The 27,318-nt window shown below is 36.8% G+C and overlaps 2 protein-coding genes across 2 annotated transcripts in view; one reads left to right on the forward strand and one right to left on the reverse strand.

Annotated features, from left to right (window-relative positions):
• Positions 1 to 7,014: 7,014 nt before the first annotated feature.
• The window catches only part of LOC133843720 (neuropeptide CCHamide-2 receptor), a 30,736-nt gene continuing 10,432 nt past the window's right edge, over positions 7,015 to 27,318 (reverse strand). The window contains exons 2-8 of the mRNA XM_062277373.1: positions 18,538 to 19,294; positions 15,041 to 15,260; positions 14,781 to 14,947; positions 10,773 to 10,966; positions 10,577 to 10,697; positions 8,617 to 9,018; positions 7,015 to 7,225 (exon numbers count right to left, since the gene is read on the reverse strand). Coding sequence (XP_062133357.1) covers positions 7,189 to 7,225; positions 8,617 to 9,018; positions 10,577 to 10,697; positions 10,773 to 10,966; positions 14,781 to 14,947; positions 15,041 to 15,260; positions 18,538 to 18,890 — 1,494 coding nt within the window. The 5' untranslated portion in view covers positions 18,891 to 19,294 and the 3' untranslated portion in view covers positions 7,015 to 7,188. The remainder of the gene's footprint in view (positions 7,226 to 8,616; positions 9,019 to 10,576; positions 10,698 to 10,772; positions 10,967 to 14,780; positions 14,948 to 15,040; positions 15,261 to 18,537; positions 19,295 to 27,318) is intronic.
• LOC133843984 (uncharacterized) lies at positions 25,153 to 26,299 on the forward strand. Its single transcript, XM_062277762.1, has one exon. The coding sequence runs from the start codon at positions 25,276 to 25,278 to the stop codon at positions 26,203 to 26,205; it is 930 nt and encodes a 309-aa protein (XP_062133746.1). The 5' UTR covers positions 25,153 to 25,275; the 3' UTR covers positions 26,206 to 26,299.

Consider the following 27,318-nt stretch of genomic DNA (forward strand, 5'->3'; position numbering starts at 1 on the left):
TTAGCGGAATGCAAAGCCGAAGACAAAATACTTTTGTTTATTCGATGTAGGCGGCCTTGAATTTCCCCTTTTCCGTTGCCTCTTTTTGGGGAAAAAAGAGCTCACATGTGTTCGCAGACATAAGCTGGGCGTACTTTGCATTTTCTTTTTTCGAGGCCAATTGATTTTTAATGGCTTTATGCTCTATTGAAATAACAAATGGGTATTGGAGTGGCCCGTCGAAAGGGGCTCGAAAGGGTCGCAAAATATTGAAATGACTTTCAAAGGCATATACATAATATTCAAATAAAATAAAAATAAAGCATAAAAGCAAGTGCAAGCTGCTGTGCGGCATTTGGTATAGTGATTGCTGAGGCGATAATACCTTTAATTTGATTTCAATTTGCCAGCATATTCTCGTGCCTTGCCATTTAGATGGATTGAGTACCGCCTGCGGCCTTTCCACAGAAATCCCATTAAAGCTTAATAATGGCAGAAGGTGGCAAATGCCGTTAACTAATTGCGCTTATTTTCTTTGTCGCCTCTGGCTTTCTTTGACACAGGTTAAGTTCCATGAAAACAGCCTGACGAGAAGTTACAGTGGACAGGAAAGCATTTACTAGATAATATTGCCAGATCTATTTTATAGCTGCATACTTATTTAAAACACAATTGTGACGTTGAAGATTTATTCAAGATAGAAACTGTCAAGTGTGGTCAACTGGGAGGTACTCGTTACCCATTTTCAATAAAAGCAATGCACTGCGGCTTTATTCTAAAACTATACCGAATAAATACACCGAAATTGTAAATATGATATAAAATATATTTATTATATTATATTATATTATATTATATTATATTATATTATATTATATTATTATTATATCAATATACTACTGCACTCTAAATATACCATAAACTAAAGAAATATACTAGATTGTCAACCAAAGCAACTAAGACCTGAATGCCAACACCCTCTGCTTTTTAGCATATGGGTATCGGGTATAAAAAGCAAAAAAAAACTTTTATTTTTATTTACTCAGTCTGCAAACTTAATAATCCATCTTACCATTCTCTCACTTGAAATGAAATTATGGAAAACATATTTTGAAAATAATTTGCAAAAAGTCAATTGAAGACTTTCGTGATATGGCTTCCCATATGCTGCATTCAAAACAGTCTTTATTATCGAGGTCGATAAACTTATGTGCGCCACTGTGAGGTTAAAAAGTGCGTCAAGCTGCTTGCAGTGGTAATGTAGCTCTGTGTGGCATTTGCTGCTTGGCTGCCTCATTCTGCCGCCGGCGTTTTTTATTGTAACTGTCATTAAATTAACGCACTTTGCATTTAAGCCGGCTTACGGATGCTTCTAAGCCTATTAAATGTGCACCTTGCCAGGTGAGGAGCCTGGCTCTGAAATGAAAACAACTAAAGCAAAACATGTAAATGGAACAGGAAAAGCGTAAAGCGTAAGGGGCAATGTGCAGATTTCGGAGTTTTATTTTTACTGAAACTGACGAAGGACCTTCAACACTTGACGGCATTTCTGACAGTCAGCCGCTGAAGCCTTTGGCCTTAACAAATGGCCACTTGAAGTGATGGAGCTGCTTTCATAAAGGATTATTCTTGGTCTCTGCTCAAATTTATAATCTCGCTATGAAGTGCATAAAATTGCTAAATTAATTCGCAATTTGTCTTCTTTAAGTTGTAAATAAATCTGTCCATATGTTCCTTTATTTTCTCTTCATTTTATGACTTTAAATATTCTTATTTAAAAATAAGGAATACTACTTACTATGGCTGCCTTTTTATTTGACTTTAAATTTATTTCATAATTTCAGTAATTAAAATAAAATAGTTAATTATTATATCTGTTTTATTTTAATTTATTTCGTTTATTTAAGTTACGCATTGTGTGTAACACATAAAATAAATAGAAAAATACTTAAACTCAATAATTATCTTTTTCATCTGCGATATTTATTAAGCTATTTATCGATAATAATAATTAACGTAATTATGGTAAAAGTTTCAAACCAATGTAATTTGAGTTTTAATTTAATCAATTTTCGTAACTGTAATAAAATATTTTGTGTTATTTGTATCGTTAGTTTAATCAGAAATGAAATTTGAAGTGTATTTTATTACTATTTGATGTTGATTGTAAAGTTATATTGAATTAAGTTAGTTAACTTGGTAATTAATATGAATATAAAACATATTTCCATTTACTTTTTTTACTTAATTCAATTTATGTGCGAATTGGAAATGTATTTAAATTCAATCAGCGAATGGCTCAAATTAATTTATTCTATTAACCAGCAGGCCACAAATCAACCTATCAATATCCATATATCAGGCATATCAAACTACAGGCGCTGGGCTCATAAATATCAATGCCACGAAAATTCCCAACAGCAAAACAAAGGCAAGCAAAATGAAACAAATAAGAAAAGCAAAGGCGAGGGCGACGAAATGGAGGGGCGAAAACAATTTAAAGCATCAACATCAAGAAGCAAATCCTGAGTAAATCCGGAAACAATTCGCTGGCTCTTAGACATGCACATAAACAGGGCAAAATGATATTTTCGTTGCTTGACCGTGTTACGACACGTGCGTCCATCAGCCCTGAACGAGGCACGCCTCCTTTGAGAGAGAGGAAGAGAGAGAGAGAGAGTGTCCTGTCAATGCTGCTCAGCTTACAAGTTGCGCCAATTAACAAAAACAGAGCAGAAGCAAAGCGAAAACATAATCAAAATGGTTCAAACCAAACAGCACGACGGCACTTGGCCAAAAGGATGGCCGCATCAAAGTGCCCATAACGAGTGGGGCGGCAACGTTAAGCTAAGCCTTGGCCCAAACACCGAAACAACCCAACCCAACTCAACGTGGAGACGGTCGCCTTTAGTTGCGTGTTAGACAAACATATAAAAGGCGACTCGAACAGGATAAGAATCTGTCCATCTCTCTAGCCTGCCCCTAACAACAGGCTGATTTTAATGCAGGCGCAAGGAAATTCGACATGGACACATAATGAGGAATTATGAATGCCAGGAACCATAAAGGATAAGAGCTTGCGAGATGCCGACAGGGTATATCGAGATAGGCGTGTTCGGTACACTAATTGTTAGTTATGCTTCCCTTGCCAATGCCGTTAAGCATAAGCTGATAAACTGAACTGAACTGAACTGAGAGATGTCCAGATGGAGGCACTGTGAACTGCGAGAGAGAGAGAGAGAGAGAGAGAGCAAAATTCTTGACATCTTTCGCAGCTATGCAGCGTGATAAATCACTTTAGGGCCACTTGAGATGGTGAGAAGTGAAGCGTTGAAAGTTTTCCCTTGGCTGCTAGCAATTTGCTGCCATTACCAGCCACGTTCAGCACTTGATAATCTGATTACCACAGATGCTTCTACGGTTATGTTATGCTCTGCTCTGGTCTATACTCCAGGGTCCATCACATACGACTACTTGCTCATCTCGACTCTCTTTCTCTTCTATCCACACTTATCCAACATTGTTGCATACAACCTTTTCCGTCTTCTTCACTTTCTCTTCTCGTCTTGTGTGTCGGTTCTGTTCCCTGGGTCTCATTTGCATATGTAAAGTTTCCATTACAAGTTGTTGCTGGCAGACGATGCGGGAGGGACCAGGGGAGCAGTCTATATGTACATAGGAGAATTAACGCTTGATTCGAGTTTGGTCAACAAATTTGTGTCCACATTGTGAGTAAACATTCACTGCCTTTGTCTATTTGTCTACCACAACTTGGTCGCATTAGTCTATTTAAGAAAGCTTATAACAGATTACTCAAACCATTTCCACTACGATAAAAATCGTTGCCTTTATAGTTGCTTTATCCATCTTAGGTATTTTGGAAATTTTTAAAAATTGTTTTGATATTTAGCACTTATATTAGAATTTTGTTAATGCAGGAAATTTATGTTACAGGAAAAGGAAGGAAATCATCTCCGACCCCTGACCAGCGTTAACAGCCGAGACGATGTACCATAGTCATTTTCATCTGTCCGTCTGTTTGTTTGTATGAAACAATTATTATTTCGACAGCATATGTTATTTCTGCATACAAATCAAGTTTACCTTAGATTTTTGACACGCCTACTCAAGTCGGAAAAATCGGACAACAAAGCACAGGAACTTGGTTCAAACAATTTATTATTGTATCTAAAATTGTAGTTAAGAAATTTGTATGGCAGAAGCTTCTATTTGATTGGGTCTTAGTTGATTTTTCTGACAATCTGGTATATTTTGTACTCTATGGTACATTTTGAATTACAATATCGATATACCAAATATAGACATCGGAATATTTTATTATTTTTGTGGTATATATTTGACATAATTATAGAATGTGGTTTTATTGAAAATGGGTAGAGGTTGAGCACACTCGACTTTAGCTTTCTTCCTGGTTTTATAGTAACTTTGAAGAAGGTTCTGTTAAGTAATAAATTTCAGTCACAAGTCTTAAACTAATATTAGAAAAAAAATAAAAATATGTAAACACACAATTAAATAATTGATTTGAAATTTGGTAGTAAACAAAATATTTTTGGAGTATACTTTTGAGAGCAATTAAATATTCAAAGTCAGACGAAAAACTACAATAATTTGAGCAGCAAATAATATTTCTAAATAAATGAATGGGCACGCACATTTGAGCCATTTTCAAACTTGATGGTTAGCTGAGACATACTGAATCATCAAATTATGAATTAACTTTGGTTGCTTTTCTTTTTGAAGAAATTTAACATTTATCTTTCTTTTCTACTTTTGGGATATTTAATACTATGTCCTTGGGCAACTAGTTCTCAGCTACAAAAGCCTAAACTTGAGTGCAATAACAAAATAGTCTGCTGATAAATTTGGTTAATTTAGATACAAAATATTTAATGAAATTGACAGTAAAACTTTACTTGCAATTTCTGTTGCCAAGAAGAAAACTGAGTCGTAAAATCTTGAACAAGCTCATCTGAGAAGTGCCATAGGAAATGTATATTTACGATAATTACGTGTCCACGCCTAAATCTCTTGGCTATAAACAGCAGAGGTAACTGGCCGAATCACAACAAGTAAGAAAGCTACAGTCGAGTGTACTCGACTGTGAGATACCCGCTACCCATTTTGAATAAAAGCAATATATTTTGCGGTATATTTCTCAAAATATACCAAATATACTACTAAAATACTAAAAAATATACCAAATGGTATATGTGGTATATCGATATAGTACCGCATTCAAAATATACCATAGACGGCACAATATACCAAATTGTCAGACAAAGTAACTAAGACCCCCAGTAAGTAGGCGTTTTTGCCCATACAAAAGAATTTCTTTAATAACTTCGACAATTTTTATCTGATCGCAACCAAATGTTCAGGAATCATAACTACTATAGTAATTATTGTCTATCCCAAAATTCGTAACTCTAGCTTTAAAATTACGCTTGTTATTCGATTTTTTTTGATTTGCGGGGGCGGAAGTGGGCGTGGCAAAAATTTTAAACAAACTTGATCTGCGTGCAAACACAACAAATGCTGTCGAAAAAAAATTATAGCTCTATCTCTTATAGTCTCTGAGATCCAGTGTTTCATACGGACGGACGGACAGACACACAGACACACAGACGGACAGACGGACAGACGGACAGACGGACATGGCTATATCGTCTCGGCTGTTGACGCTGATCAAGAATATATATACTTTATAGGGTCGGAGATGCCTCCTTCAACCTGTTACATACATTTCCTGCCGGCACAAAGTTATAATACCCTTCTACCCTATGGGTAGCGGGTATAAAAACAGCACAAAAGACCACCAACAAATTTAGCTAATTGTGTAATCGGCATTTGGCTGGACTTCTGACAATGGCGCAAATGATAAATAGACTGAAACGGGAAACGGGAAACAAGAAACGAGAAACGAGAATCAGGGACAGGCGAAGAGCTCGTTTGTTAAGGGGGAGCTGCCAATCAGCACCAACAAAATTTGTGGCCAGTGTGGTTTTGGTGGCTTTTGCATTTGGGCACAAAGCAAATGCTGGGTTGACCATAAGACCTTCTATATGTATGTTGCCCCTTCACAGAGGGGCACATATTTACATTTTGAGTGTGTACATAAATCTGGTGTGCTCTGAACCCATTTTGTGGCACGTTGCAGGCAACACAAATTACCATTGACATTAGCATTACCTGAATTCAAAGTGATCGCTGCGGCAAGAGAAGAGATGAGAAGAGAGGAGAAGGTCTTTCAAAATGCCAAAATGCTATATGAACCTCCCTTACACACACACATACACACACATCAACACGCAAACATAGCTCCCACATTTTTGGGGAAAACATGATAAAATTTGTTCATTGTTCGACCAGGTTGTAGGCTACGAGTCCAAGCCTAGGGTGCCACCTGCCAGTTGCGTCTGATTTAGTGCAGGTCCAATAGGTCTGTCAGCCAGGGCAAAGCGAGCCATTCAATGGACATGTCAGCCTAGGGTTGGAGGTGGAGGTGAAGGTGGAGTTGGAGGCAAGGGTCGAGATTAGCCACTTTGACTGCAGCATTTATTGCATGCCAATAACTTTTGTCTAGCTACACAAAAGGTGTGTTGACATATTTCCCCTGTGTGTGTTTGCGTGTGTCTGGGGCAAAAATTGGGTTCGGTTTTTATCTGCAATGTTGACATGTTAGACAAAGCAACAGCGGCAACAACAACATTATGTTGTCTCTTGAATTTGAATGGAATGGAATTTCTTGCTTATGAATATTTTGTCTGTGTAATTTTACAATCAAATTTTCCTTTTATTTTGTTCTTCTCCATTTTTATAAAAGCTGTCAGAATACTGCAGTATTTGACAACTCTATTAAAAGCAATTTGTTTTCCCATTTGCAAATTTACATACGAGTATAAACAATATTGAAAGAAACTAAATAAATTGCATTTAATTTACATTTTGCAAAAATTGTATCCGTTCATAAATAAAATAATTGATATTATTTTCTAAACTTTATTTGCATTTTCATATTTGCACATTTGACACATTAACATTCAAATATTTATTGTTTTTGCTTAAGTTTGTATGAGAGGATTTCACAATCTTAAATTGTAAATATTTACTTGTATTATTTATTTTAAATAGAGTTTAACAACTACTTTATTTAATTCGATGCTGAAATGAAATATTATTTCCAATTTAGTAGCGAGTACGCTCATCGTAGCATTTGATAAAACTGAAACCGTAAAAATATAAGTATGAATTATTATTATTTGAATTTTGTGTTCATATTACACTTTTTTTTTGGTGCTGCATGGAAACGAATAAATTGTGAATGTAAATTGTATACATTACCTGCTTATTACCATATACATATTCTGATTGCTTTTACTAAATTGTGTTTTTACAAATTAAGCTATATATTTACAAGTGCTTTAATAGATAGAAAGATGTTATATTGATTATATTCATTATTCATTATTCATTATTCATTATTCATTATTTTCAGAGTAAGTAAATTTTCAATAATGCAACACAATTTGCTAATTTTTGCGCTTTAATCGATTTTAAGTTTCATACTTGAAAGCAACAACAACCAAATATTATTTAATCATTTATGTACATACAATTTAAGCTCTCTTATTATAATTATAGCTATTGATATTTGCAGCTACACAAGATTATGAAACTAAACGTAATTTAAATTTCAATATGCAATAGAGATGAGTGCTTGAACTCATTAAAAGGGCTTTAATATATTTTATAAATAATTTAGTAATAGTTTGCCCATCTCTAATGCGATTGAGTATATGTATTGGAGTATAAATAATTACGAATTATTTCGAGTGCCTCTTAAATACTACTTAATTAAGCACATCACATAGAATACCATTTTGTAGGTAAGAGAGAGAGAGAGAGAGTGTGTGTAGATTACACATTACATTACATATGTATTTACAACAAATTGAGCCTAAACACAATAGCTATTATTAATACGTGTGCTACGTTTAATTCTCGACTACAAAGTACTGAAAATGGAAGTTTATGCTATATTCCGTTCATTAGTTAAATCGGCTAAGCTGTCGCTTAAACGAGGTATACGCAGAGGAGAGCTTTAAGCTCTCAGCATAGTTGATGGAAGGTACACTAACACACTTACAATACTTACACACATTGCTTAAGCCTGTCTGTCTGAGAATCACGTATACGCAGGCCTCTTGCCACTTAGTTAGTATGTACAGTGAAGTAAGTGGTACACTTCGCTTCTCAAGGGAAATGCAGGGCTTAAAGCCCTTGGAAATTTACATAGACCAATTGGTCGATGGGCTGCGGGCGTTGGGCGTTGAGGGATTCTTGCATCACAAATTGCACAGATACAGGACTAACAGATTGGAGGCCAAACAATTACTGCCAATTAGCAAGGGCATTGTGTGCGATTTTTGGGTGCAAGAGTGCGATACGCAGCAGACAAAACAGAACAGAACAGAACAGAGCAGACAATCAGACAGTAGACAGTAGACAGACAGTCAGCCAGTGAGATCAGAGTTGCCAATTGTTTAGAGCTGCTCGTCGGCCTCCTGGGGGGTGGCACCCTCCTCCAGCAGCTCCACAATCAGCGTTCCTCACCTTTTCTCATTGATGATAGAGCCGCGTCCGATGTTGCCGGCGCCGTTTCCATTCCCAGCCCCATTCACACTGCCTCCGTGCTGCAGCGCCATCGAGTCCTGGCGATGGAAACTGCCGCCACGCCCACCAGCCCCAACGCCATGATTGTTATTCATGTGCAACGAGGCGCGATGGGCAGCTAAGTTGCCACCCCCTCCTCCTCCGCCACCGCCACTGCCTCCCACATAAGTCGAGCGTCGCATCGAGGTGACGCTAGTGTCCATGACGCCAGTTGCGGTTGAATGCTGCCTAAGGTGGGGCTGACGCTTGATGCAGAAGCAGCAGAGATATCGGTTGAAATGTTGCCGAAACACACCAGACACACAATATAGTGCCACTGGATTAACGCACGAATTGAGGAAGCTGCAAATTGAAAGTGCAATGGCAAAAATTAGTTCATAGCTTCGATGATATTGCTGGGGATGGCTATAGGTTGAGTTTGAGAAACTAGAATAGCAAATACCCAAGAAGGGGCAATTTTGAATTACTGTACTATACTATATCTTACATATTATCTTACATAATAAGAAACTAAGAAATTAGCAAATTCTATTGAATCGACTTATTTTGTTATCAGATGATGGAAAGAATTTAAATAAATTTCTGTCTTGAGGAACATGATATATAGTGGATTTCTCTGATTGAAATATATACTTTTGGTAATCTTTTTTGAGTAGCAAATACTCATATGATCGCAATTTTGATAAACTGTTTTATTGAAGGTAATTTCATATCTTACATATTGAGAAATTAGAAAACTCTTTTATATATTATAATGCTGGAAAGAATTAAAATAAATATCAGGCTTAAGGATAAATATTGAATTATGATGATGATGAATTATTACTCTCTCATCTCTGTACTTCCGAATGCATAATTTTGAATGACGCAATCATCCTTGAACGAAAAACTAAAAAACTCAGAAAAACGAAAAGACATTTCCCAACACGTATTATTTATTTCATTATTTGTCGCACACAACTGTTGGTCGATAATCGAATGTTAAGAATTATAGCTTATGATTTTCGTGGTTGGCCCTAACTAGCTTTGTACAATATTTTTTTTCGATTCACTTTTCCCTTAGTACAATATGAAAACAGAAATTTAACTGCGATACCCAATACTACATTAAAAATCTTGTGTAAGAGACAGATACTATATTTATCCCTACTTGTATAGTATATGTGTTATGCTTTGAGACTGTTAAAGTCAGAACCGAAAAGAATGACACAAATTGTATAATGTGCTTTATCCGTTTTATTTGCATTCCCAAAGTTGATAATGCGGCGCATTTATTCCGTTTACAAAATGTCGTATATCGTTTTGTTTCAAATCTTTTATTCAATAATTTGTTCGAGTAAATTTTTCAACCCTTTTGGCATTTAAATGCAAATCCAGCTTAATACGCTGACGTCACAAATTAAGTTACCAAAATGCTGACGCATTATTTTTTCGCACTTTGCAGCTGGGCTAAGAGCCCCAAAGAGCTCCCAGGACTTGTGCTTTGTGTCGCTCACACTTTCTTTCGGGTGGTGAAAGGTAGTGAAGAAGAAGAAGAAAGCTGTCAACTGAAATAAATTTACTACTTCATAGACTGAGAGTAGATGGGATATTCAGAGCAGAGGACTACAGCCACTTGCTTGGGGTGAAGCAAAAGTTTACAAGGATTATCTCTTTCAATTAAAAATCATGCCAAAAGACAGAACCCAGGGGCGATTCTGACTTAAGTTTTAAGATACAACTACGCGTATTTTTTCGCCATTATCCCCATTTCCATTTGAGTTAGCAACGCGTGCAAAGAAATGCAATTGCCCCCAGGTATACGTAGTTATATAGTAAGTTCAAAGTGAAAGTGAAAGTAAAAGTAAAATGTGAAAATGTAAAAAGCGCTGAAATCGCAGTTAGCAAGTAGCTCGCTTACCTTGTGCAGAATCCCACGATGCGAACCATGTGCCAAAAGGCATCGAAATCCTCCTCTGCGGTCGGATACAGATGGTACCACAGCTCAAAGACATGATATGGAAAGAAGCAAATGAAGAACACTATCAGTGTAATTAGTATATGTCATTCCCTTCGTCTCCTCCTCTTTCCCCTCCTCCTCCTTGTCGAATACTCACCCACAACAAAGGCGACCACCATGCGAGCCACATGACGTCGAGCTCGCGCCTGGCTGCGACTTTGGATGCTCAGCTGCTCTCCGGGCATGTCGCGGGCGCTAATGTGAAGCCGATTTGCCATCATGATGTACAGCACGCCAATGATTGACAGTGGCAGCAAATAGTAGATGGACGCCTTGGCAACAACCATGTATCTAAAAGATTGCAAAAACGCAACAACACGCAATTAATAATACCCGAAATTAACAATCATCTCTTCGTTATTTTCTTAAAGTACAATTGCCTCGAAATGATTTACAAACAAGTAAAGCTACAGTCAAAGAAGATTATGTTTGCAAACAACAAGTGCTGTCGCAAATTATATCTCTATCTTTTATAGTATCTGAGATGTATATAGGTGTTCATATGGAGGGACAGACAGACAGACAGACAGACGAACGGACAGACGGGCATGACTCTATAGTCTCGGCTTTTGATGCTAATCAAAAATATACATAATTTATGGGGTTGGCGATGGCTCTCCTTCTCATTCTAATACATCTCTACTCTTTGGGTAGCGCATATAAAAATGTAAATAATAAAAAATATCCGTATTCATATTGAATTTTAAGCAATTGAGTATTGATTGAATTAAACTATTTTATTAAATTAAACATGAATAAATTGACTAACTAATTTAATCTAATTTTATTTATGTAATTTATTAAAATATTAAATCTGAAACTTGTGTAATTTCTCTTATATTTTCAATAATTAAAAGCCTTGCTTGTTTATTTAAATTGCGCTTTCAGCAATAGCAATTAATACATGAATATTTTATTTATTCTGCAATTATATACTGTATTATTATCAGAAACAAACAGTGAAAAACAGCTTAATTAATGAGTGTCTCTCGTAGTCTGTCAACAATCTGTCAATATGCCAATCACGTTGCATTTTTTTATTAAAATTTTTAATACATTTAAATAGATTGAAACCATTTACAGGTTGATTTATTTGTTAAAAATATTGACAACGTTAATTATTTAATTTTTCAAAATTAATCCAGATTAAATGAACTGCTATTAATGTTGGCACTTAATCAACAATTTTAAATAAACTTAAATTTTGTGGCAAAACATCGCCACATGTTATTCGCTTTTAAATTGTTTCAATTTTAATTGCCACTAATCTTATTAGAAGGTTTGCGTACTGCAGTGAAAAAATCATAATCATCATACATCATACATCATACATTGAAATAAATGCAATCTAATTGTATTGATGAAGTTTTTTTTGACATGACGTGTGCTCAAAATACCCATTAAAAATAATCTTAGAGATTATACCCAAAAAGGATTAGAGAGGGGAAAATATTTCAATTTTAGTTGAAAGAGAATCGCCTAATGTATCGATTATATATTTTTTGGTGGTACTTATGCAGTTTATTTTTTAGCAAATGTAATTTTTTTACGGTTGCCTGAAGTAATCGGATTTATGTATCAAAAGTATAAAAATCAATCATCATTTTTTGGGTTAATTAATGAAAACGGAACTCTCTATGCTGAATAATAAACGAAAAAGACGAACACATTTAGTTTAAATTTGGCAGTATTAACTTTTGTGTTGAGCAGTATATAAACAAGAAAGAGAGCTACAGTCGAGTGTGCTGTCCGTAAGATACCTGCAAGCCATTTTAAAATATACCAAAAAGATGTACCGCAAATTATTAATAATAGAAAATAAAATACCTAAAATAGCGTTTGATAATTTTAGGTATATTTATACAATACTACATTCAAAGAATACCATAGATTGAACAAAATACCAGATTGTCAACTAAGATCCGTTTACTTAGTAAGAGTTTTTCCATACAAAAGTATTTCTTTCATAACTTTCTTTAATAACAAATACAGGAATCACAAAGACTATAGTGATTATTGTATATAAAAAAAATTGCGATTCTGGCTTTAAAATTACACTAGCTATTCGACTTTTGTTGATTTGTGGGGCAAAAGTGGGCGTGGTATAATTTTGAAGAAAACTTAATCTGCTTGCAAACCTCTGAGAACTAGGTGCTCATACAGACAGATAAACGAATATGGCTTTATCGTCTCGGCTGTTGACCCTGATCAAGAATATATATACTTTAAGAGTTGGAGACGCTTCTTTCTACCTGTAACATACATTTCAGAGGCACAAAACACTTGTACCCAAGCGTGTTTAAACATATCGATTTTTTCGTTTAAGAAGCGAATTTAATTTAAGGGCTCTCGTTCAATTAATTATTGATTCGCACATTTTATTTTTTTTGCTTTTCGTGCTAAACGAATTGACAGGAAGTTTGATGAATTTAAGTTAAGTTAACTCCCATCGCATTTCAAATTGATGAAAATGGCGAAATTCAATTAAAATTAGTATCCCTCGCCATGACTGTAAACTTTGGTACTCAATTTGAAATTCCTATAAGCGGATTTAGGCCAAATAGCTGCAGGTTCAAGCCATGCCAAACAATTTGTTGGACTATTAAAATACCAGCAAGGACAAGATATTAAATAAATTATGGAGCGTGGCTCATTCTGATGGGCAATAACAGCAGTTATCATAAAAATAAATACGAATTATAACTGAGAGCAACGAAAATGAAATTCTCTTTTCCCCGAAATGTGGTGGCTTTATTTTTTTTAATACTTTTCAAACAGTTATAAAAGAGATTTTTATGCTTTAAACAAAAAATTAGCGACCAGTTGTAAATTACGGCCACGAGATGCTACAACGAGAAACTGGTAAGAGTGCGGTGCCAGATTATGTGGCAACAGCTGTCATTGTCCGACACCAAAGGATTTCCAACTCATGGCAACAGGCGAGCAAGCGCAAGCACAGCCGCAGACCAGGAAAGCAGGGTGCAAACCAAAACCGCACGAGGTGCATTAAAAAAGAGAAAGCGGAATTAAATTTAAGTTGCTTATCAACAAGGATAATGTTGGAATGAGGAGTAGATGCCAGCATATGGCCAATGTTCAAGTAAAATAACCCGGGCAGACAACACTGAGCCCATCTGATAAGCTGACCAACAAAGTCTTCGGGTGGAGACAGCTTAAAGAGCCCCATAAATGGCAGCTCATCTGGGGAATGCAGATTCAATCAGTTTGTTAAATGAGGACATTTTTTCCTCATCATGAAAAAAGGAAACATTTCCACACTACTAAACATTGATTTCCAACAAGGAATGCATAAACTAAATTAACAAATAATTGAAAAATGCAATCAAATGGAAACGAATTTAAAAGAAGACAATTTTTGTAAATGGGCTTGGTGAGCTAATAGATACTTCGTTCTTTAATGAGAAGTGTCAGGTATATTTCACAGGTTAAACATAGACACTATATTACGCATCAAATAGAAGCATAAAATTGTACTTTAAAAACTTGAAGAGTTATGTACACAACTTCTTGGTAAAGTCAGCTTTTCTTTTATCTTTAAAATATTATGTACATATATAAAAGCTTCACCATTGTTTAACCCCAGATATTGGACAATTTTACTAAAGCTCCAATGCAAAATAAATTTAAAAAAGTTAGTCAAATCAAATAGTCCAACATTACAACACATAAGACGGTGAAGTATTCTTATTTTTTATTTAATTAGCTAAAACATAAATTCAATATAATTTAAAAGTCCAAAATTACTATCATATTTTTTGAAGTTAAACTTAAATGTACTGCAATGTATAAAAGAAATCTAAAGGCCTGCTTAAAGGATGCAAATACATAGTCGGAGCACTTTGTGTATGTAGTATAATATATTGTATATATTATGTACATTAACTTGAGTGTGCTGGCTTAAATAGCTTGAAGAAAAATAGGATCTTCTGCTTCATTGGACTGTGGTAGGACTTTTGACGAAGCGAGGCTGCGGATGTGGCGACCCACTTAAAACTAAATAAAAGCGAATGAGGCGAAAATATCTAACTGATTGGGCACTTGACTGGCACAACTGTGAGAGGCAGAGAAATTGCTGGCTACTCACTTTGCATAAATCGAGGTGCTGTATGGAGAGCACACTAGAATGGTGATGTTGCCCGTCGGCGATGCCAACGGATACGTCTTGAGGTTCGAGACAACGAACGATGGCATTCCCAGTATTATAGCCAAGACCCAGATCATCACGGCCGTGAAAACAGTCAGCGGCTTTGTCTAAACATGAGTCAGGGGAAAGAGAGTAAGAGAAATGGTATAATAAATTACTTAAGTGACTTCAGAAGGAAACATCAGCAGACAGCTGCTCACCTGCAATTTGCGCAGGGGATTGACAATGGCACAATATCGCTCGCCGGAAAGTGCTGTTAATGTAAAGACGGAAACGCCTATGGAAATGTCCTTGAAGAATTCAACAACGCGGCACATATTAAGCTCAAAGGGCCAACTCTCCAGTGTATAGACGATTGTTGCCACTGGCACACAAACCACAATCACCAACAAATCGGCCAGAGCCAGCGAAAGTATATACCTGAAAAAGAATGAATTATGATGAGCATATATAAAATTAACAATTTTGTATATATTCAAAAAAATACAATAACAGTTGATTTAACATGAAAAGTTAAATTGATTAAAAATAGTTGGAAATTTGCAAACGCGATTTAGATATATAAAAAATGCTAAAATATACCAAACTTTATAATTATGTTTATCAGGTAACCTGAGAGGAGAAATATTATGTAGTGAGCAAAAACGATTGCACTTGCAATTATACGTAATTAACTAATCAACTCTAAAACAAATTTCATTAAAATATACTGAAATACTGAAATATGTCAAGGGCTATATTTTGTATATCAGAATACGTGAAGTAGGAAATATCATGATGCAGATATAAAAACAAGTACACTTGCATAGAATTAGGACATCAAATAACAGTTGATTAATCAACCTGAAAACAAATACATTGAAACTATTTGAAAGTGTTGGCATGAGACACTTTCGTGCATACTTTTAAACTTTCCCAATTTAAAGCCTACTGAAAAAGGAATTCCAAAAAGTAATTTCAAATATTTGCAAAACAAAAGCAAGGCTTAATTATTCTCACAAGAAGAGATACTCTGAATATTGTTCTAGGTATCAATAACAAATGTTCAATAACGAAACGTAGCTACTTAATATGCAATGTTGAAAATTCAAATAATGATGCTGATTCACAAATGCTACACTAAATTGCTACTATAAAGGCAATTGGAATACTGAATCGCAAATTATGGACTAAATTTCTTGAAATACTAAGAATATCTCAACGAAACTTAGGAATTTTCAAACTAAAATAAAGGGTTATCTCGTAATTATTATTGAAAATAAATTTAAATTAAAAAAAAACTATAGAGAGTAAAAATAATTTATATGTAAATTTAATGAAAATATAATGTTATAAAAAGACTATTTTGAATAACTAATAACAATTACTCTAACAACTGCGAATTCATGTATATTATTTTCTGAGACTAATTCCACAAATAAGTGTTTGAAGTATTTATTGGGATAATAATGTGCACATTTCGCATTTCATCGGTGAGGGACCCAAATCCCTTATTTTACTAAGAATTCTTTAATTCTTTTGCTTGACACACACGCAGTTAAACGTGTCAAATTTGCTGCATGGTTGCACTGCGATTGAAATTGGAATTGCTATCGGAAGGGTCTTGTTCCTGTTTGTGATTCTGCAACTATCCGTGATACAGTTTCTGTTTGAATTTCTGTGCCATTCGTGTGTACTCATTTGGAAAGCACTCGATTCGAAACGCACTTTGCTGAACAAATTTTTTTATTGTGTATTTGGACATTTTAAAGTGAAATCCTTGAGTTAGGTCTGCAGCCGAGTCAACAGCCGAGAGTATCTACTATCCACCTCATTGTCAAATGGAATCCAAGTTGTGTGTGAGTGAAATCTGAGGCAAATGTTGCCTTTTTCACAAATTGTGTTGGCATTGAAACGCTTGAACTTGGTTTTTAGGTGGCAAATGGCATGAACCAGAGCAAAGACATTTGGCCCTAACGTGTATCATTACGGCCTCTAATTTGTGATTGCTGACTCTCGTCAATTGACGTTTGTCTAGACAGTCGCATTCAGAGAAAACTTTTATCATCAATAGAGGGAAAATTATGATTCTTAGCCATTGATTGGATGCTCCCAAATAGCAGCTGTCCGTGCATCAATGGCACTCTTCGAATTCGAACTTGGACTTCATCTTGGACTTGGACAGACACCCTTAACATATTTCCCTTTATCTGTCAATTTATACACAGTTTGCTCTGGCATCTTTCAAGGAGGATTGCACATAAGAAACATGTTTTATTGACAGTCGAGGTGTGAAGACAATTTATAATAAATATGCTTGTTATGCAAGTGCTCAGTTGACTTCGCAGTCGTAGTCGCAGTCGTAGACAAAGTCGCAAGTCAAAGTCTGCAGCGTTTGTCGCGTTGAGGTGTAAAACTTTTGATTGAATTTCCATTTCAATTTATTTAAATTTTTCTTTGTAGACAGAAGCCACAATGCCGCAAACCATGTTACATAGTTGTTAGTTTCTGTACAAGTTGCCAACTTAATAAACATTTTCATATGCCACACCCCGCACCCGAAATTGCCGCCAGCTGTTGGCCATAAAATGTTTTCAAACTCGGGTTGCCAATACTTATATAACAGCTTTATCTCACTAGCTTTGCAGCTTAGCACGTGTTAAGCCAGCTGCAAAAGCTGTCAATATCAGAATGTGAGCAAACAGTCATTTTACTTATTTAAAACATATCACACATACGCAGTGTGGGTAAAGAGTTCAGTGAATGTTTAATGTCATCGCAAAAACTTGAGAGAAATAATAATAAATATTATTGCTTTCAATTATATTTGAGTAATAAAAACAACATAGTGTTAAAAGATTTTACAGTTTTTCAGTTGACATATTTTATGTATTAAAGCGCTTATTAAAAAAGAACTTTTTTATACCAGTGCAGTCAAAAAATGTACAATTTCAAAACGTTTTAAGTTACTTGCTGCAAGTAATCAATACAAAAAGAATGCTATCTTTTTTCTCGGCACAACTTTGAAAAGCATTGATTACTAATTTGGGAATTAGCTGAACCAATATTGATGCATTATAATTAGCATTTGGGAGCATAAATCAAGAAGCATAATTGGGTATGATAAATAAAGAATTTCGTGTGTGCGCAAATATTTTAATGGATTTTTGAGATAGGGATTATTTAAATTGAAAAGGGATGTGCGATGTAGCTTTAATGTTTTCGTTTGATCCCTTTTGAACCTATGGGCCGCTGTAAGGGAACCCCTTTGGGGTTCCCTCTTTAAATTCCTTCAAGTTTGATGTGCTTTGCAAAAATATTCTCAAGCACATGCTGTGCCGCATTCGAGAGAGAGACTGATACAAAAATATGAACATTTTCTTTTGGTAACTTTTAATTTGGCCAAAAGTTGACAGCTGTTTTGTTGGTTGCGGGAAAAGAATAAGTATCTGACTGGGATAGATAACAAGGAACAATAAAATCAAAGATGCTGCTCATAAGTCAGCCCATGAATGTTGAGTGGCAATTTTGGGTTATATTTCCTATATATATACACACATCTATTTATATACTAAGTGCTTGCTATGATTATGATTAGGAGGAAGGAGGCAGATGGCAGATGGCAAGCGGAAGGAAGGAAAGGAAAGGAAAGGTGGGACTCCAGCAAGCCAACACCGTGGGTGGTCTGGATGGCTATTACAAGTATGACGGCACTTACGTGTTCGGTATGTTGCGCATCGAGCGATGGCGAAAGAATATGATGACCAGAGTGCCATTCCCCAGCACGCCCACAATGAAGATGAGCGTAAAGAGGACGGTTACAATATAGGTCTCCGGGCGATCCCAGACATCCACGTACTGCGATACCTCCTCAGCGCTAGCGTTGTGTGCCCCTCGGCCCGACACATCCAGCTGACTGAAATTGCTGAGTTGGCTTACATTTGAGCCCGCTGAGTTCGCAGCAGCCACCGCCGCCGCAGCAGCAGAAGCAGCTGCACCGTTGGACTCCAGCGGCGCATATGCCAGACTCGCCGCAAGCGTCTGGCTTATGTCCATTAGCGCTGCGTACATGTTTGGGAGTTTGCTTTAAAGATGCAAGATGTGACACTGCCTCGCTGGCAGCAGACTGACAGACTATCTACTTTCCTCTTTCTTTCTCTCTCTCTCTCTCTCTCTCTTTCTGTCTTTTGCTTATTTCGTGTGCGTGTGGTCGTCGTGGCCACTTCCGTTTCCTTTGCTCGGTTGTTGCGCTCAAGTTTTTTTTGTTGTGCACTTTTTTGCTAAGGGATATTCAGTTTATGGCATCTACGTTTTCCGTAGAGTGGCTGCTACTTTTGCTGTTGTTGGTAGTTGTTGTGTTGCTGCCGCAGTTGCGTGTTTTATTTTGCACATTTTGTTTTAGCTGTGACCACAATTGTTGTTGCTGTTGTTATTGCTCTTGCTGTGTTCTTTGACTGGCGCCAGTTGTTGCCATGCTGCAAAAAATACAAGACAAACACATAAACACAAAGCGCAAAAGTGAGAGGCAAATACTTGTAAAAGTCATTTGATTTAAGCAACTTTAATTTAAATAACATTGCGTATACGTAATAAACTCAAATGCGTTGTTCTATAAATTCTGCTACATGTTGCGGCATATATTCCCCTCCACCCACACATCGGCAACCCTCCCTTAGGGTAGTCTATTATTTATTTAATATGCAAAAATGTCCTTTGCCAAAAGGGCAACATCACACACACATCGAATAAGCAATGGCTGTGGCTTGAGGCGCTTCCATGACAATAGAACCTTTTTCTTTTACCCAAATTAATGTAAAGTAATAAAAAATGTTACATAGAAAATCGAACACCATTTTCAAATTAAACAACATAAAATAAAACAAGGAAAGGGCTCTGAATACCCAAAATAAAAATAACTATAAATCCTGTTAATAATTTAATAGTACTTTTTCAAGCATGTCACGAGCAGAAACTCAAATAAGACTTTGGCGATTTAATTCATTTATTGTCTTTGTTTGGGTTAGCTTACAACTTAGAAGCCATTCGAAGCATTATAGTATTACGATAATAGTGTCATTACTTGTCCAACTTTTAAACCCTTTTAAACGAGTAGTCGAAGCAATAAATTTCAACTGTCAGCTGAATGAAAGATGCGTGAAATACTTTTCAAACTGAACTAAATTAAAGCAGTGGTCAGACTACGAGTCAATTTATTTATTTATTCATATATGAATGCTACAAATATTTTATGCTATTTATGTGCTGTTTATTTTGTATTTAAAGTACAACTCTGACCATTTAACTAATAAATATTTCATGACAACACATTAAATTTAGTGAATAATATAAATTTAAAATATCTACCTAATTTTGGCAGACTATTTTTACCAGCTACCCATAGGCTAAAAGGGTATTATAGCTTTATGCCGGCAGGAAATGTATGTTACAAGCATGTCCAATAGTATGAAGTATATATATTCTTCATCAGCGTCAACATCCGAGACGATATATCTATATCCGTCTGTCCGACCATCTGTAGGAGTTCATATATGTTAGATGTCAGAGACTATAAGAGATAAAGAAATCTTTTTTTCCGACAGCATTTAATATGTTGGCAGGCAGATCAAGTTTGTTTCAGAATTTTGCCACACCCACTTCTGCCCCCGCAAATTGACAAAACTTGAATAGCAAGCGTAAGCTAGAGTCGCAAATTGTTGAATTTATTAAAGAAATACTTTGTATGAGCAAAACCTACTTACTAGGGGCTTTAGTTGCTTTGGCTTGCGCACTCTATGGTATATTATCTGGTATATTTTTAGTATTTTTGCGGTATAATATTTTGGAATATTTTAATAATAATGCCCCGCTGTTTTGCTTTAATTCAAAATGGGTATGCTCTATTAACCTATGGTTAGCGGATGTAAAGTATCTTGAAGGGAACTACAATCTATAGATTCTATTTACTTGAAGATGGGAAAAGTTGCTTTTAAGCTGACGGAAATCTACATACAAAGCAAATGCAGCTTTAGATTACAGCTGAAGAATTTTTGGCTTGTGCAATCGAAGCGAAGGAAGCTGATTGAGTTTGAGCCATGGCTTTTGGCTCAGTTGCTGCAAGGAATTCATTTGCCTTGTGTTAGCTGCGTATTGGCATTCCTTTTTGTTATTATCTTTTTGGGGTGTTTTTGTTTGACTTGAGCTGCTGTTTCCGGTGTAAGACGGACAAGGACGAAGCAGAAGGAAGAGCATGAGGAAGTGTGTGTCGCAAACCCGTTCAGTGGCGTCACATTGTGTACTACATAATACAAATTCATTGGGAGCAAATTCTACAAAAGACTTTCGAATCGCAATCAGGCGCCTTTATTCCCATTCAATCGCATTCGTAATCGCAAACGCAGTCTCAACGCAGTCGTCTGATGTGGTTTTATTCCATGGACTGCGAACAAGTGTTTGTCTGTGTTTTTGTGCCTTATGCTTGCCTTTCGGGTCGCTTCAATTTCAATTCGATATTAGAGTGCTTAGAAGGCATCACTTGTTTCATTTGCTATTGATTTTTGGCAATCGCTTGCAGTCTACAATTTCACACAGTTCCACAGTGCGTATGCGTATTATTTATTCATTGGCTGAGAAGAACCCGAAAAACAAAATGTTGTTACAAATTGTTGGCAAATCGAACGGAATCTTCTAGCGGCTATTGAGACAAGCTATTTATAGACGCTTGACTGGCTAAGCAGCTTAGCAAATTGGAAAGCACAATGTAATTGCAGCATTGCCCAGATACTGAGAATACATATTCGAGTGTATATAAAAGTACATGTATGTATGTGTACTTGGTCAGGTGGCTTCATTAAGCTGGTCAGCTGCATTTGTTTGGCATAAAATCCTGTGTTTATTGGACAGCTAAGTGAAAATTATTGATGTTTGCACGCCACGGGATGATTGCAGATCAGAGAAATCGAAGGGCAAAGTGGAAATTGAAAAGTGGAAAGTGCAAATAGCCTTAGGACTGTTCAAACATATTTTCACTCAGAGTACACATAAATTGATTATTGATTGCCTAATCATTGTTCAATGATAATTTATATTGATAGAATTTAGACGAAATTCAAGCAAAATCATTCATAATTTATTGCAACAATAAATCATAGAAAAAAGTAAGAGCTTACTCCGCATAAAAGTGCTGTAAATGATTTGTACAATTTTCTAGCGCACAATTGATGATTTATTGTCCGGAGGTCATAAAAGTGTTTAAGCATTTGATATGGGATTGAGTTTTCACCCAATTGACATGGGCACTTACATGAATTTAATGTGCGCCATTTTTTTGTTGGGGCATTCAAAGCATTTGTGGTCCTTGCACAAAGGAGTCAAGCGCACCGACGTTTAAGTGCAATTAGCTTTGGCACTAATAACTGCGGTCAGGGTCGGAGTTGGTGACTTTGACGGCGTCGCCGTCGCTGTCGGTGTCGAGTCGAGGGTAAATAGTGGGGACCCTGCAATTGCCATTGGCAACTCATTTTAATGACAGCTCTTGCGGCAACGAGAACGAAAGCCAGAACGAATACGAATACGACGTCAGGCGACATCGGGACTGTGTGCTTTGGCGGGGAATTTCTGAATGTGACTTCCGGCAAGGGTGAAGCAAATGTAATGAAAAGCTTCGCAATATTAATTATTTTTCGTACATTTTAAAGTAAAGTTTTCACGTGCTACTGTTTGCTACTGCCCGCTGTTGGCCAGCCAAGTTTTATTGACTGCTTTGGGCGTTGAGCAATTATTCAGCGCCCTTAAAACTTGTCAACGCAACACCAAGTATTTCAGTTGATTTTTAACGCACAGCTTCCCCCAAAAAAAAAAACGAAACTTTATCTACTTTTGTCAGTTACAAAACTTTCGAATTCGTTCACACAGACCACATACACATCTCACAACAGACAGCAACGGATGTCGCTGACGCGACGGAAGTGGCTGGCCCAAGACCAAGACCAAAACCAAGACCAAAGCCAAGAGCAGGGCAATTGCCAAAAGTTAAACGTCGAAGCCAATACAGAAATGTCACACAATACCCGTCGCACAGGCGATGAAATATGCACTTGAAAACAAGTTTGACGACAATTTCCAGAAACACGCCAATTTTCCAGGGAAAACACCAAGAACAAGAAGGAGAGCAACAACAATAACAAAAACAAAACAGCAGAAATTGCAGGACACAGCTTAAGTGGCAGTTTGAAATGTATTAAACATATTTTCTTTGCGCTTTCGTTTCGTTTCATTTTTATTTTTATTTTGGCAGCAGCAGCAAATATTATTAAACTTAGGGGAAATGCCCTGTGGCGACTGCGGCGACCGCAATCAATTTAATTGAATTTCTTGGGCAATTTCAGAAAGTTTTCTTTGGGGAGATACATTTCCTAGGCGACCTGTCAATTGCTTTTCTTCTATCTTCGTGTCAAAAAAACGCAGCGCAAGCAATGTTGAGAAGATGTATCATTTTCTCTCTCGCCATGCTGATTAGCAATAATTCCCACATTGAGTTAGCTGAGAGATTTATGGATATTCATTTTCCAAGAATCACAGAGCAATTCTTAGTCGCTCTTTTGAGGCATTGGCGATTCTAACGCCTATTTATTTATCATTTAAGGATCAGAGTGTGAGCTCAGATAGCAACCAGCGACTGTTTCTTCGACGCAATTACTTTTCCCAGAGCCGCCTCAACACGACGCGACACGATGCGAGGGAAAGTCTATTAAAATGCCTGGCTGACTCGCTGACTGACTGCCTGACTGGCGTGGCTGCCGGGGGAGAATATCCCGTGGCTAGGATGCCCCCCGTTGGGCCGCAAAGTTTGGGATGCTGCTAAGCAGACAAAGGCAGATAAAACATATTGTCGGAATGGCGTTGCAGTACATGCTCAAAATTCTTACGAGCCCTCCGTTAGATAAATCATAAAGCAAACATAATTTAATACACGCACACTTGTGCATGCGTGTATGTCAGGTTCTTTCTTGTAAGCTGGCAACGGGAACAGCAACGGCATACGGTGCGTATGTGTGCTGTGTAATGTGGCGAGCGTGTTAATCATACGCCACGTATGCGCAGCCAAGCCGAATAATGAGCTAAAAGAAAAGAAATCGGCTAGCCGTGCAGAGCTGAGTAAAACTGAAATGCTGCCTGCGACTTAAAAGCAAACTTCAACTTCAACTTGGAAGAGCAAGTCTTAGTTGGTTGAAGCCCTTGGCAAATTCAGACTAATGGGTCGCTCATTATGCAACGCCTTCTAAGCTATTTTAATTAGAGAGGCCTCAAAATATTTGTCCTTTAAAAAAAAATGTGAATGGGCGCTGCTCATTTCGTATGCGCTCCCCTCCCGCTCCCATTCACGCTCGCTGCTCACCCCCCATCTCCTCTCAATACATTATGCAAATTTCACAGCGTTCCATTTGCTTTTACCCAAGCTCCAAGCTGTGAACATAAATATTGACAAAGTTACGCTGCCTGCCATCGTCCTTCATCGCCCTCTCTCGTTCTCGATCTTCTCAGGCAGGCATCACGACCAGAAACCTGACTGGAACAGACTGGGTCATCCATTTCGGGTCATAAAGCGTTCTGTAGAAATTCTGCAAATTCGTTATGATTGAAGATGATTGAAGATGTTGGCAACTGTGAGCCTGCACGTTCATCGATTTGATAGCGATGCCGTTTCGTGTTTATCTTTCATAAATCTCGAATATGTCATCGTGTAATACAAGTGCAGGCCACCAATGTAAATATCACATTGCGCATAAGCAAGCTTTGAATAACTTCAGTAGTTCGCACTAAATAATTTACGAGGGGTATTTATAAGAAGATCTGTTTAGTGTTTGGAAATTATTTTACTATGAGTTGACGCAAAAAGGCATAAAGTGCACAAAATTCCATTTTCGTTTGTTTTGTTCAACTGTTAGTTAATAAAAATAAATCACTTTTGAATTGTTGTGCAGACGAGCACACGCAACGGTACCTTTCTTACTTTTTGATACATAACTTATGTACATTAATAACTACAGTATTTATTGTATTGAAGAAGTTATTTGGGAAATACTTTTGAATATATTTGTATACCAAAAATGTTGCTTGGCTCTTTTTTTAAGCACGCTGTAGCTTTCTTGTTTTAAATTATCACATAAAATTTATATTCGAATTTGAATATTTGTTTGCAGAAAAATCAATTACACATTATTATTTTTCTTAATTTCTGTGCAAAAAAGAGAGAGACCTTTTAGTGGGACTTAAGCATATAATTATAAGCTACATATAACAATGCGTATTTAATTTCGATATATTTGAGTTTAATTTCATTTTCTTCTTGAAATTATCACAATATTTACAAAGGGATTTATATTTGAATTTATTATTATTCATTTGATTGCAAAAAGAAATAAATTAAAAGTTATCCAAGTACAAATAAGATTGTAAGATGTCCAGGCGAGTAAGCATTGCAACGCCAGAGGAGACTACAGTGAGTAACTCATCACGACCGTCAACATCGTCAAAAGCAAGAGCCAGCAAAAGCCCAACGGCAACGCCACCAAAGAGTCCCAGGGCAAGTGAAGGCGATGCCCAAAGTGCGGCCAAAGCTGCAGCGGAAACAAAAACAGATGCGACAGATGAGAGCGCTGCGGCAAAATCAGCGCAGGACGATAAGCCTTTTTCAGATGATTGCGAACGCTATAAGGAGGATTGTTGTTGCTGCCACTGTGTGGCCGTGAGATGCGCCATTAAGCGAGCTGCCTTTCTGAGAACTCCCGAGGGCAAGAGACGCCTCGAGATGAAGATGCACATGAAGAGCTTCTTCATGGACATCAATGCGATGACATACGCGAGATGCAGGATTGAGAATCAGCTGGACGAGACCAAAGAGTCGCTGCCATCCCCACACGATGGTTTTCCCGCCAGCATTACCAAAGTGAAGCGCATCGACGTGAGGTGCTTGTCGGTGGACTGGTATATCCATGACCTCGACCATGTGGATCACTATGAGATCTTTGTGGACAACAAACGAATAAAGAGTATTTATAATCCTAGGCTGAAGTGCACCATTTTACTGGATGTGAATGCCAGAACATCGCACAAGATTCTATTGAAAGCGCAGCCAATGAAAGGCGCAACTTCCGATCCAAGTCCCATTGACTTGCTGATCAGAGATGTCTGCTGCGGCAACATGGAAAATCTCCTTAAGGGCGACTACTTCTGTCAATGCGGCAAGCAAACGGAGATGGAAAAGATTGAAAAGGAATACAAAAAGAACAAGTGCCAGACACTTGTGGATTTTTGGAAGCCAAGCGAGTTTCTCTACACTCCTGTCTGCTCCTGCCCGGGCAACTGTGACTGCGACTGCTTTGCTTGAATTAAATTCCAACATAATTTATGTATTTTTAGCCACAAACAAATTTGAGACTTGCAGTCTTTCATTTAAATAAATTGCAATTTTTCTTTAAACATATTCATTTTGATATGCATTCATCACAGTAGTTCTCTTAAAAATAATTCAAAATAAAAATGCAAACATATTCTGTATTTAGACAAAAGATAAACAGAGGGAAATTTGGGAGTGCTTTCGACTGCAAAACTTTCAAAAGAAAATTATTTTTTCAAGTTTAGCAAGTAGTGAAATTAATGAGGGTGTCAGAGTGGAAAATAAAAAGAAAGTGGAAAAAAAATTCTGACTGGATAAAAACTCAAATAGGAAGTTAACTTAGTTGTGATTTACATGATAAGATTAAGAAAGTTTCCACATTAAATTTTTGTTTCTGGGAAATTAGCCAAAGGGAGCGAAGATTAAGTCACTAAATTTGCCATAGTTATAAAAAGAGAGAGAAGTTGATACCTTAAACTAACTAGATATTTAATTCAAACCTTTCAAATAATAGAAGGCAAAAATATTTTAATATTCAGTTATAACTATCATTCATTTTTGAGTAACAATAATGGGTATTTATCTTCCATAATTGGAATACAAATATGACTTTTAGGCAAACATTCATTTGAAATTTATTTGAGACTTAACTTGAATTTAAATGTCAGTTTAAATGCGGGCAATAAATAAGCACGAACTTGAAAGAGAAATACTCAAACATGAAAGCAGCCGGTGCAGAAGGACGTCAGTCAAAAGCAACGTAGAATCTAAATGAGAATCAGAGTCAGAGGCAGAGACAGGGACAGCAACAGAAAGCTGTGGTCGGAATCAGGAATGTTTTGCTTCACTTGATAGGTGAGGGAATAAAGTCATGTGTAGAGAACTTTAACTGTCGGCTTTATTTAAAATTTTATAATAATAATAATCTGGTATGAGTCGTCGGAGTCTGAGCTCATTTTATCAGTGGGCAACAGGCATTGGCCATGTCAACGACAGAGACAGAGACAGAGACAGAGGTTGAGGCAGAGACAAAGACAGACAGCGAACGATAGAGATAGAGAGAAGTAAAACGAAGCACAAGAACTGATGCTGACGCTGACGTAG

Source organism: Drosophila sulfurigaster, chromosome 3, assembly GCF_023558435.1.
Source record: "Drosophila sulfurigaster albostrigata strain 15112-1811.04 chromosome 3, ASM2355843v2, whole genome shotgun sequence".
NCBI lineage: Eukaryota > Metazoa > Arthropoda > Insecta > Diptera > Drosophilidae > Drosophila > Drosophila sulfurigaster.